Raw genomic sequence first — 13,029 nt, 5'->3', positions numbered from 1 at the left:
TGAGGCCCTATCTCAAAAAGTAACCAGAGTGGGCTGGTGGAGTGGCTCAAGCAGTAAGAGTGCCTGCCTAGCAAGCATGAGGCCCTGAGTTCAAACCCCAGTGCCACTAAAAAAAAAAAGAAAGAAAGAAAAAGTAACCAGAATAAAATGGACTGTAGGACTGTAGGTGTATCTCAAAATGGTAGAGCACCTGCATTACAAGTGTGACACCTTGAGTGCAAACCTCAGCTATAATGAAAAAAAAAAAAGTCCCCGAGTGTCTTCACAGAACAGTTGTGAAGGTTCTAGGCACCTGCTTCCTTCATAGAGCTAGGAATGATAAGCAAGTGACTAAGTGCTCAGCACTTATCACTGGGTGGTGACCTCCTAACCTTCCAGGAAGAACTGAGAACAGACAGGATGGGCAGGATCTAGAGAGAAGTGCTCTGGTTAGCGGAAGGGGGAGGCAGAAGGGAGTTTCTTGAGCCCAAAAGCAATATTTAAATGGGGAAGATTTTCCCAGGTATCCCATCACTGCCTTGCATGAAGGTCAGATTATTTGAAGCAGTTTTCTAAATAGCAGACTGCAATGGGTCACAAAAATCAACAGAACAAGTTGGGTACAAGTGCCTCAAGTCTGCAATCCTAGCTATTTGAGAGGGAGGCAAAGATCAAGAGGACAGTGGTTCAAGGCCAACCCTGGGCAAAAAATTTGAGAGGAAACCCCCTCTGTCCCTCCATCACAACTAATAGTTGGACACAGTGTTGCACAGATGTTATACCAGCTATGAGGGAGTCTGAGATAGGGAGGATCACAATTCTAAACCAGCCTGAGCAAAAAAGTGCTCAAAATCCCATCTCAACAGAAAAAACTGGACATGGTGGTGCCCATGTGTCATCCCAGCTACAGAAGGAAGTGTGCAATGGGATTGCAGTCCAGGCTAGTGTGGGCAAAAACAGAGACTCAAAAACTAACCAGAACACATGCATACAAAAATATCTACAGAACAATGGCTATAGTGATCAAATTTCAATGAGTATAAACTTTAGATTTGTGTATTTGAGTGTATGTAAAGAGAATGAATTCTGGTTAATGCTGTGCGAGCTGAAGTATTTAGAAGGAAGTATGTTGATGTCTATAATTTACTATGAAATGCATCCAAAATATATGCAGAACTCTAAAAAACTCATCAGCGAGAAATTCAATAACCCAATTAAAAAATAATTTGGAAGATATACATTTGTAAATGCCACAAAGTACCTAGCACAACAATAAAGAAAAAAAAGCTCAGTACCAAAAAAAAAATTTTTTTTTGGAAGAAAGCCAGGTGTGGTGGCCTGCACCTATGGTCCCTTCTACTCAGAAGGCTCAGGTAGAAGGATCACTTGAACCCAGGAGTTCAAGGCCAGCCTAGGCAACACAGTAACCATCTAAATCAATCCATCGATCAATTGGAAAAGTTGGATTAGCCTTTGCAAAATAATAATAATAATGATGATGACGATGACAATGATAATAAGTGGTAGAAGTAGTTAATTTAGACACCAAAGAAAATACAGGGATGAGAAGTTTGTACATGGAAAAATATCTTACATTGTTACACATTAATTAAATGCAAATTAAAACCCCGAAGAGTTCCTAAAAACAGGGTTTGGAAAGAATGTTGACTTTATAGTGGAGAAAGCTGACAGACACGGCCTTAACCAAGTGATCAAGGTCAACATCAGCAGTGACAGGTCATGTTGGTACCTTCAGCCCCTATGTGAGGGGACGAGAAAGGCTTGGCTCTGTGGTGTTCTTCCTGAATTCTATAACCTCACATTATTCATGAAGAAAACATCAGACAAACTCAAATCAAAGTCCATTCTACCAAATTCTTGACTACCACTCTTCAAAAGTGTTGAGGTGGCAGGGAGTGGTGGCACACACCTGTTATCTCAGCTTCCGGGGAGGCTGAGGCAGTGGGATCACAAGTTCTAGACTAGCCTGGGAAATTTACAGAGACCACTTCTCAAAATAAAATGAAAATAAATAAAAGGGGCTGGGGGTGTTGCTCACTGGCATGGAACTTTTCTAGCACACTTGAGGTTGTGGGTTTAATTCCCAGTGCCAGCAAAAAAAAAAAAAAATTGTCAAGCAATAAGAACACCTGTCTATTAAGTGTGAGGCCCTCAGTTCAAACCCCAGTGCTGTCAAAAAAATAAATAAATAAATAAATAAAAAGCATCAGTGACTCATACCTATAATCCTAGCTACTCAAAGCAGGGAGATCAGGAGGATCATGGTTCGAAGCCAGCCAGGACAAACAGTTCGAGAGACTCTATCTCGAAAAAACCCTCACAAAAAAGGATGGTGGAGTGCTTTGAGGTATAGGCCCTGAGTTCAAGCCCGAGTAGTGGGAAAAAAAATAATAATAAAGACCTTAAGTTTTAGAGTTTTTTTTTTTTTTTTTTTTTTTTTTTTGCGGTACTGGGGTTTGAACTCAGGGCCTACACCTCGAGCCAATCTGGCAGCTCTTTTTTGAGAAGGTTTTTTTCAAGATAGGGTCTTGCAAACTACTTGCCCGAGCTGGCTTCAAACCATGATCCTCCTATCTCTGCCTCCTGAGTAGCTAAGATTACAGGTGTGAGCCACCAGTGCCCGGCTAGTTTTAGAGTGATTTATTGCCAAAATCAGAACACTACAGAGTCCAGTGGTTAAAACCTCACTCTCCATATACCCCAAGCCCCAGCCCCATTCTAGAACACTAAAGTTCATCCATCTCTGTTTATGGCAAATCTATCAAGACAGCTACAGGATTTCCCAGAACCCCTGAGCCCTGTCAAGCCAAGCCAGGCCAGGCAGATCAAGACAGGAGGACCCTGAGCTTGGATGCTGGTGTCTTCTCAGGGTGCCCTCCTAAGATTCGGCATTCCCCCGCTCAGGTTTGGGTTCTATGACCCATAACACAGGGGTGTCTTCCCCCAGGAGTTGTCACCACTGCCAACAAGATTCTAATGATGACATAAGCCAAACCTCTTCATGCCATGGCCTTTTTTTGACATCTGGCAAAGCCTGTGGCCTCTTCTCGGAACAATACTTGCTTAAATACATACAATAATATATATATATATATATATATATATATATATATACACATATATATATAATTTGAGTTTTTGGAAACTTTAGCTGTGCTGTCAACTTTGGAAAAAAGTATCCCGGTTTACTGTGTTGAGTTGGCATTGTACAGAAATTAATAGCCATATTGGTCTAGAAACGTTAAACTTAATTTTTTTTCCATTTGTACAGGGGTAATGCACTGTATTAAATATGTAAGGTCTTATCTACATGGGTTTGATTACAGAAACTAATAAAGTATTCTCTAAATAAAAAAAAATACATACAATAAATAGATGAGAAATTTTTAAATCAAATACACAGACACAATGATGTGCTAAGTTTCTCATTGCTGCTATAACAAATTACTGGAAACAGTGCCATAGAACAGCACTTTCCCCCCTTTTTTATTGGGGGTGCTGTTTTGAGTTTTTGTTTGCTTATTTGTTTTTGGAGATGGTTTCACACTATGTAGCCAGGCTGATGTTGAACCTGCAGTCCTCCTGCCTCTGCCTCCTGAGTGCTGGGCTTACAGGTATGTTACCATGCCTGGCCAGCTTTATTCTCTTACAGTCATGGAGGCCAGAAGTGTAACATGGGGGCAGAGCCACGTTTCTTCTGGAGGCTCTGGGGAGAATCAGTTTCCTGGCCTTTTCCAAAAGCTGTTCTAGGCTGCTCCAATTCCTTGCTCACTCCAACTTTGGCTTCCTTCCTCATGCCTTCCCCTCTGCCTCTCCCACTCCTCCCTGTTCACCTGTAAGAACTACGGGTTCCACATGGGCACCTCAGGATAAGGGCCATACCTCAAGGTCTTTAATCTTATTCATAAAATTCCTTCTGCCATGTTAGGCTCTGGCATTCACAGGACTGGGATTAGAATCCAGACATCTTTGTAGGGAAGGTGGCATTAGTCTGCCTACCATAAAAAGAAACCTGTTTTATTGAAATGGAGTTATCAAATGTTGAGAACCAAGTTTTCAATCTAGTAATTTACGTGCTTCTGTATTGAACCGTTAAACAACACTGTTTAATGAAAGCTCTATTACTATAATTTCAAAGCAATAATGAATATTAAGAGATTGTGGGGGCAGTATTGGGGTTTGAACTCAGGGCCTTGAACTTGCTAGGCAGGCGCTGTACCACTTGAGCCCTATCTCCAGCCCCTGACCCTTTCTTTTTTTGCTTTAGGTTTTGTTTTTGGTTTTTTGCTTTTTTTTTCCTTTGGTGGCACTAGGGCTTGAACTCAGGGCCTACACCTTGAGCCACACCACCAGCCCTTTTTTTGTGATGGGTTTTTTTGAGATAGGGTCTCAAGAACTATTTGCCCAGGCTGGCTTTGGACCGCCATCCTACTGATCTCTGCCTCCTGAGTGACTAGGCTTACAGGCGTGAGTCACCAGCACCCAGCTAGGTTATTTTTCTGATAGGCTCTCTCTTTTTCTTAGACCTTAATCCTCCTACTTCTTCCTCCTTCATAGCCAGGATTACAGATGCACATCACTACACCCGACTTGAGATGGGATCTCTATAGCTTTTTACCTGCACTGGCCTCAACTAAGATCCTCTCAATCTCCACTTCCCGAGAAGCTGGGATTACAGATGTGAGCCACTTTGCCCCACACAAAGAGAATTTTTAAGATAACTGCAAAAACTTCAATGTGATAGGAAAATGGCTACATTTTCTATTGGTGACAAAATCACAGGTACTAATACTTCTTACACTTATCATTGAAAGAGTTGCAAATGTTCAGGCATAAATTAGTTAAAATAAATATGCATGCTTTTAGATTCAAGTTCATAAGTCTCCTGAATTCTCTCCAAGGACCCAGGTTGAGAACTCCTTGTGGAAGGGATGTGACCTGGAAACACTCCCATTTTATCAAGGGCCACTGATACCGAAAAGGTGAGAGGCAGTGGAAAGACTGCAGACACTCCGGCTTGCCGGGCCCTCCTCCCTATCACACACACCAGGTTCCCAGTACTACCCTTGCTTCTCCCACTGCTCCAAGGTGGGTCAGAGTGTCCCCATTTCCGAATGGAAACACGTAAGTCTTATGGCACTAGAGTCACTCACCCAGATCTCTGGGTTGATACACGGGTCCTGCATCTTCCACCCCACCACACTTCATTTTCCTAACTACCCTCTGGGTAAAATGGATTTCTCTGTAAATAAGGAGGCTGACTGGCCAAAGGGCTGGGCACTGTCCCAATACCACAAAGTAGTGAAGGGAGGGGGTGACCACAAGAGGGAAGCTGTAGCTGCTGGGGAACACACTGCCCCTAGGTCCTTCTCAGCCCCTGACAAGCAGCTCAAGTGGGGACGTCACAGGGTTCAGCTCAACAGGAGCTTCTGCAGGGTTCTCAGAGGGCTGGGGCAAGCTGGGACAGGTATGGAGGGCGGGGCAAAGGTGAGAGCAAACCCATGTGCCTGAGGGAAGGGGGGGTGCAGAGGTGGGAGCAGACTCGTCCACGTGGGAGCAGGGTGGGGCGCAGAGGTAGGAACGGACCTGTGCACCTGTGGGGAAAGACGGGGGGCAGAGGTGGGAGCAAGCCCATACACTGGAGGCAGGGGCCAGCTCCAGCTGAGGCCTTACCTTGTTCTCACAGTGGATCTTAGCCCTGGAGCTGACCAGGATCTGGAGGGCCTGCAAGTGGCCAAACCAGGCAGACAGGAGAAGCGCATTCATCCCAAACTGGGGGAGAGGACAGGGAGGAGAGGAGAGACTGCGGAGGCGTGGCCATGCCACCGGGCCCTGCGTCCACATGGCCAAACCATGCCACCTCACGGGACTGTAAGTGCCACCCAGCCCCACCAAACTTTAGGAATTTAAAGACCAGGAAGTTCTATTGCTTTCTAAAGCACAGGCTAATGCATAACTGTAAGACTTCCACAACTTTTTTTTTGTAAATGAAACCTAAAGATAAACAGCCGCTATCTACTCCCATCACACTTCATTAACATTAAGTAGGACCACTTTAAACAAGGGTTTTTTTAGGTGGTATGGTGGTTTGAACTCAGGGCCTCACTCTTGCTAGACAGGCACTCTACCACTTGAGCCACTCCACCAGCCCAAAGTAGGACCACTTCAAAACAAAAAAATTGGAAGGGCGCCGGTGGCTCATGACTGTAATCCCAGCTACTCAGGAGGCAGAGGTCAGGAGGATTACAGTTCAAAGCCAGCCCAGGCAAATAGTCCACAAGACCCTATCTTAAAAATACCCATCACAAAAAGGGCTGGCAGAGTGGCTCAAGGTTAAGGCTCTGAGTTCAAGCCCCAGTATGGAAAAAGAAAAATTGGAAGGAAGCAATCTCAAAATCTCACCTTTTTAAATACAACTTCATGAAAAGCTCACATGGTCAACTGACTTCCTGATTCAGGACTACGAAGACCTCACCCTGGACAGCACCTGAGAGTTACTGCTGAACTCTCCCCAGATCCTCCATGAGGTTGGCACTGCCCTCCTCCAAGCCAGCAGGGCAGGTCACACACTGTTCTGCTGGCTGCTGTGCTCAGCAGCACTGCCAACTGCACCCTTGTCTTTCTACCCCATGGGCATTCTGGAGCAGCTGGGCACAGGCACCCATCTGCCAGATGCTCTTCCTTAGCTTATGTTAAGTGCTCCAAGGTCACCTCCAGGGATCCTGGTCCTTGTGAGTTTTGCAGCCGAGGGCAGCCACTGTCCCTGCAGCACTTGGTTCTTTTCTTGGACATGGGGCCAATGGTGAGAAGAGGTATTGTCACCCACCCCACCCCAACCAGTATTCAAGCCCCCTCATGGTGGGGACAGTGGGCAGAGAAGCCAAAACAACCACGAACATTTCTACAGACAGCTGAGTCTCTGCAGGGCAGTTAATTTTTTAAAAATTTAAATTTAGCTGTTTTTTTCTTTCCTTCCTTCCTTCCTTTCTTTCTTTCCTTCTAGTGCTGGGGATAGAACTCCAGTGTTCCAGGCAGGCTAAGCTAGGCAGGTTCTGTACCACTGACTTATTTACTCCCTCTCTACTCCTGCCCTAAATTTGGATTCTTGTTTGTTTTGTTTTGCTTTTTGACATAAGGTTGTGCTACATAGCCCAGGTTGGCCTTGAACTCACAATCCTCCTCCACCTCCTAAATGCTAGGATTTCAGCAATGTACCACCTCACCTGGCTTAGAGGGCCTACACCTTGAGCCACTCCACCAGCCTTTTTGTGTGTTGGGTTTTTTGCAAGATAGGGTCTCACAGACTATTTGCCCAGGCTGGCTTTGAACCTTGATCCTCCTGATCTCTGCCTCCTGAGTAGCTGGGATTACAGGCATGAGCCACCGGCAGCTGGCTTCACCTGGCTTAGATTCTTAAATTAAGACACAGACTTATCGCTTCTCGGCCTTTTGGCTAAGATCAAGTGTAGTATCTGTTCTTATCAGTTTAATATCTGATACGTCCTCTATCTGAGGACAATATAGTAAATGGATTTTTGGAAGAGGGAGATGGAATAGGAGCTTGCTCCGTCCACTCCACACATCGACCTGTATTGCAGTAACTTCAGGAACAGTGCACCAAGAAAAAAAAAAAAAAAGACTTTTTTCCAAACCTATAGAGCCGATCTTGCAGACCCTGCTAGTCTGCAGTGCTGTCTCTCAGCAACATGCTGCCTGCTGATGTGTTCAGTAAGACTCTCTTTACAAGATGTCTATTACGGTGTGAGCCAGGACAGAGCTTTGAGGGCTCTCATGACTGAGCTTCCTCCTGATGACTTTATTAACCAGGCCCTTATCAATCCAACCAATGATCTGTTCTACAGCCTACAGCTCTTCTTGTTCACGTGGTACCATGAGAGACTGGAAAGGTTCCCAGCCTGTCAGGCACTTGATAACACAGAGGGAGAATGGAATCAATGCAGTGACACTGTCCTTGAAGACTGATGCCCACCCAGCCTGTTCCTGTGTGTCAGTGACAATCTCAGCAATGATAACTGGCTCACAGACCTGAGAGATCTTGATGCTCTGCCCTTCTTGACAGACAGACACACACACATAGACAGACACGCCTCCCTGAGGTGCCTACCATGTCCACATCATCCACAGCTGCGCGGTGTTCCAGCAGCAGCCGCACAGCCTGCTCGTGCCCAGCACCTGCAGCCCAGTGCAGGGCCACCCTGCCCACCTGCAGGGCAGAGGAAATTTGTCGCCACCATCACCTGACTGCCTGGCCCGCCTCCCATACCCTCCTCATCAGAAGGAGCCATTGCTGGTTCTGGTGACCAGCTGGCTGAGGACCCAGTCCCACTCTGGCCCCCTTCTCCCTGACCTGAAACAAACATAGTGAGACACATTGACCAGGACCACCTGAAGCTCTTCACGACTTCTCCTTTCCAGAAATGCCGAATGGCTGCCCAGCTCTAAGGCTTTGCTCTTGCTAGCTAGCCACGTGTGACCTAGGGTTGTTCCAGTCTTTGAGTACCTGGGTTCCTCCCTCTAAACAGAGCTGATGGTCCAGCTCCCCAGCAGTTCATACTGGTCTCTAGTCCTCAGGACACCTGCACAGGCTGGGAACGTGGGCTGCCACCTGCACCCTGTTCTGGCCTCCACAATCTCCAGCTTATGAGGAGCAATGAAAGGAACACTGACTCTTGTGATCTCCGGTAAGCTGCGTCCCTTCTCTGGGGATCAGCTCCTTCCTTGCTCAGGGCTTTTGTCCATGCTGTTCCCTCTGCCTGGAACTCTGCCTGTCACCTGGCTCCTTGGAAGCTTTCCCGGACCCCTCTGGGTGGGATAAACCCCTGACTCCTCTCCCCATGTTCCCAGGACAGCCCATCAGAGTAAAGATGGAATACTCAGCTCAATGTCTGTCCTTTCCCACCAGACTCTCAGCTCCACGAGAGTCAGGGACCATATCTGTTCCAGGTTCTGCTCTGTCCCCAGCAGCGAGCACAGAGTATGTGCATAATAAATGCTTAGTGGGTAGATAAATGAGACAATGAGTGTGCCAGTAGACAATGAAGAACAGCACTTGTGTCCTGTCATCCTGCAAGGTCGTGCCTCCTTGCAGCTGCTTGTCTAGGGACTGAGACCAAGGCTTCAGTCACCATATGCCACATGACACAGGCCTAATTCTTCCTACCCTGTTCACCTCTCTGGGGAAGACACTGGGAAACAGGTGCTCTGAAAACCAGAAAATAGCAGACACACCCCAGAACTTCTGTTCCTGTTACTGCTCCCTAGGCAGGCTCTGAAAGCCTGGGCCCCTCCCTTCTGGTGTCACCACAGACAGTGCAGGGGAATCCCACATCCAGCCCTTTCCAGCCAGGTCCTGGTATCTCCTCCAAGAAGCCCCTGACAACCAGAAGATCCAGTGGGAAATGGAAGGGGCACCTATGTGGTACCCAGGCCTGTGGCTTCGCCCTCTGTCCTTTTCCCCAGCAGGACTTAGGACTCCCCCAACACCTGCAGCCTTCCCTTAGGCCTGGTCAACAAGCTGGGGCTGCCCCACCTTTGAGCTCCAGGATGGGTCTGGGTGTACCACAGCTTTCCACACATGGGGGTGCAGGGAAGAGAGTGGAGGGGTGGCAGCAGATGCTCTGAGAGCTGAATCAAGTCATCGCCTCACACCCCCATGGTCTCTAGGTTCTGGCCTATCTTGGTCCAGAATCCCTGGACTTATGCCCACAGGCACCATTCCACCTTTGTCCCTTCAGGGCCTTCCCTCTGCTGCCCATCAGCTAGCCTGTGACTGCTGACCATGGACCTCCTGCCCTCCTGGCTCTAGCCTTTGTCCCTGAGAGGTGCCTTTCAGATGGACCACTCCAGTTCAGAGTTTGAGCCCTGGAATTGCCAAGCCTGGCTTGGAATCCTGACCCTGACCTTGGGCCGGGCCCCAATCACTCAAAGTCTCAGAGACCTCATGCAGATGGTGAAAGCAGAGCCTGGGCCTCCCTCCAAGTTAACACACACACACCTGGCTCCAGCTCAATGATCAGCCTATGTGGTGGAACGCAGTACGTACGTGGTTTCTGGCCCTGACGTCAACCTTCTGGATCAGCTCCTTCATCCTTCCGATGTGGTTCTGTCGGGCAGCCTGGTGGAGCTGCCTCTCCAGGGGGAGCACTGGGTGGGGGAGAGGGGGTGTGGGGTGAGGGAAGGCTCCCCCACACTATTCAAGAGCTTCTCTTGGGGGAGGGGATGGAAGAGTCAGAAACCACCTTCTTCACACCCTGCCCAGTGTAGAAAGCAACCAGGATTGACTGCAGGTCAATTCCGCAATTCCTCGGGGCCAGAGGTGTGTCTCTCCACTTCTAACCTTCCAACTCCTCCTTTCTCCACCTCTTTTTTTTTTTTTTTTTTTTTTTGGCAGGTACTGGGGTTTGAACTCAAGGCCTAACACTTACCACTTGAGCAACTTGGCCAGTCCTGTTTTTTGTGTTGAGTTTTTTCAAGATAACTCAACTATTTGCCCAGGCTGGCCTTGAATTGTGATCCTCCTGATCTCTGCCTCCTGAGTAGCTAGAATTACAGGCTTGAGCCATCGGCATCCAGCCTTCCTCCACCTCTTCTTTTTCTGTCCCCACTCCAGTCCTAACTCCTGCTCCTCCACACAGAGGCCCACCTTGCATTGCCATCCCTGTGGTCTCCCTTTTCCATGTGGTCTCCCCCTCCTCCCCTCCCCACCATCTCAGAGCTGCCCCTGCCAAACCCTGATCACAGGCAGCTATGGGCTCAGGCCACACTGTGGGTTGGCATCTGAGCCAGGAAGACCCAGACCTGCTGATAATGGTCTGGGTTCATCCCCCAAGACCCCTGTCTTGTGGTCAACTGCGAGGCAGTCTGGTCTCCTTGGTTTGACCATGGCTCCTTAGGGCCCCCTCTGCATCTGCTCTGCTCAGTCTCATTCACCACAGCTCTCAGGCACAGGGGATATCCACAAAACTGCTGCTGTGAGTGACACCATCAGTCTATTCCCAGCTTAATGGATGCCTGTCCTCCTCCAGAAGTGCTCAGACACCCCAGCACAGAGGACAAATACTTGCAGGCCCTCTGCACAGTCATTATAGGGCAAATAATCCTGAGTGTTTATCGCTCCACACCCACATCCGAAATGTTTGGTACGAGTGAGTGTCTGCACTCAGCCCCTTGTAGATCTAGGGACAGGTGGCCATTCCCTCGGCAGGGGAGGCTAGGATGCGTTGAAGTGACAAGTGGCCATGTGGTTTGTTTTTCCAGAGCAATCCCACACTGCTTGCAGACAGAGAAGCCACTCTCTGGTGCCTCATGGATATGACCTTTGGACCTCAGAGCTGCTGCCCCTGGGCAACCACATGGCCCTGGATCCAACACATGGCCCTGGCTGTGTGACTCAGGTCACTTAATTATCTGGTGCCTCTCTTTCCTCATTTGCAAAATGGGAATGTGAACATCCCTGCACAGTTATTACAGTGATTAGAAACAAAGCACGCCTAGCCAGGCATGGTGGTGCAGCTCTACAATCCCAGCTAATTGGAAGGCAGGAGGATCTGAGACCAACCCAGACAAAAGAAGGAAGACCTTATCTAAAAACAAAATATAAAAGGTCTGGGGACAAAGCTCAAGTTGTAAAGTGCTTTGCCTAGCAAGCATGACCCGCCCCCCCCACGCGCAAGCACACACACATATCCCCTTAAAAACAGAAAAGAAGTCCCTGTAGCGAGTGTCTGGTTCACAGAGCCCAAAGCAGCACCACCACCACTACCATTATCACTACCATTCTTCTTCCAAGGAAGTCGAGGATAAAATGCTTCTCCTCCCCCGCTCCCAGGCAGGGCAGTGAAAGCTCCCTAGGCTAGCGGATGCCCACACAGACCCTGCCTTCCCTCCCCCCCCCCCCCGGGGCACCCTGGCACTGGGGCACTCTGAGAGAGGCTCTGGGGCTGGCCACCGCTCCTCCTCTCCAGGTTTCCTGTTCTCCATTTGATGTGGCCCATCCCCGACATTTGAGGGGAGGGGGGGGTCTTCAGCATCTCTTCCACTTTACGGCCCTGGGACCTCCGCAACCCACTTAACCACCTGCGCCTCAACTTTCTCATCTGCAGAATGGAGATGCCACGAGATGCCATCGCGTGGCCGCGCAGAAGCCAAGTGATGCCTCAAGGCCCCGCACACGAGCCTGCGCTCGGCGAGGTGGTCGCCCCTCTTCTCCCCGCCGAGGTCTGCGCGCCCCGAGACCCCCACTCCGCGACCGCGGCCGATGTCCCCGGGTGCGCTCGGAGCCACACGCAGCTCAGGGCCGGGATGCCATGGGGACCCTCCACCCTCACCCCCGGGATCACCTCGGCTTTGGCCGGTTGGCGGCCCACGACTCACGGCCGTGGGTGTCGCACGCCGGGTCCTCCTCCATCCCGACGCGCGCGCGCGCGCCCGGCGCGAGGGAGGCGCGTGCCCGGCGGGGCGGGGGCGCGGACGTCGGGGACGCGCCCGAGAGGACTGCGGTCTTCGCAGATCCGGGGATCTGCAGCTCGTCCCCCTCCTGCTCCCTCCCGCCGAGACCGACGGACCCGCGTGTCCCCCGGGAGCCTCCGACAGCCACTCTCACCCTGACCCCAGGGGCCGTGGTCTGGCAAACCCGGGAGCAAGGATGGGAGGTGTCACATTCACTGATGATTAGAAAGGTGCTGGTTAAGTGACAATGAGGTGTCACCTACACCAGCTGCTCAGGCAAAAATTAGAAAGCTGGCCGGGCTCTCACGCCTGTATTCCAAGCTACTGAGGAGGCAGAGATCAGGAGGATTGAGGTTTGAAGCCAGCTGGTCAAATAGTTCATGAGACCCTAGCTTGAAAAAAACCTATCACAAAACTAAGGCTGGTGGAGTGGCTCAAGGTGAAGGCCTGAGTTCAAGCCCCAGTACTGCAAAGCACAACAACAAAAAATTAGAAAGCTGGACCATGCCAGTGTGAGAGGAGGCTGGAGAGCTCCCTCCCTCCCTCCCTCCCCAAATCACC

At 49.5% G+C, this 13,029-nt stretch overlaps 1 protein-coding gene and 1 non-coding gene across 7 annotated transcripts in view; one reads left to right on the top strand and one right to left on the bottom strand.

The window, feature by feature from the left end:
- The window catches only part of Ankdd1a (ankyrin repeat and death domain containing 1A), a 43,253-nt gene extending 30,816 nt beyond the window's left edge, over window positions 1–12,437 (bottom strand). For 3 of the 6 annotated variants that reach the window (XM_074066211.1, XM_074066212.1, XM_074066215.1), the window contains exons 1-3: window positions 12,394–12,437; window positions 10,064–10,164; window positions 5,674–5,772 (exon numbers count right to left, since the gene is read on the bottom strand). In XM_074066211.1, coding sequence (XP_073922312.1) covers window positions 5,674–5,772; window positions 10,064–10,164; window positions 12,394–12,427 — 234 coding nt within the window. In that variant the 5' untranslated portion in view covers window positions 12,428–12,437. Of the gene's footprint in view, window positions 1–5,673; window positions 5,773–8,092; window positions 8,225–10,063; window positions 10,165–12,359 lie in introns of all 6 variants that reach the window. The other 3 variants (XM_074066216.1, XM_074066213.1, XM_074066214.1) reach the window with 3 other exon arrangements.
- Window positions 7,434–7,623, top strand: LOC141420935 (U2 spliceosomal RNA). Its single transcript, XR_012445658.1, has one exon. It is a non-coding gene; the product is annotated as a U2 spliceosomal RNA (small nuclear RNA).
- Window positions 12,438–13,029: the final 592 nt, after the last annotated feature.

Source organism: Castor canadensis, chromosome 2, assembly GCF_047511655.1.
Source record: "Castor canadensis chromosome 2, mCasCan1.hap1v2, whole genome shotgun sequence".
NCBI classification, from domain to species: domain Eukaryota; kingdom Metazoa; phylum Chordata; class Mammalia; order Rodentia; family Castoridae; genus Castor; species Castor canadensis.
This window is presented reverse-complemented; position numbering and strand designations above follow the sequence as displayed.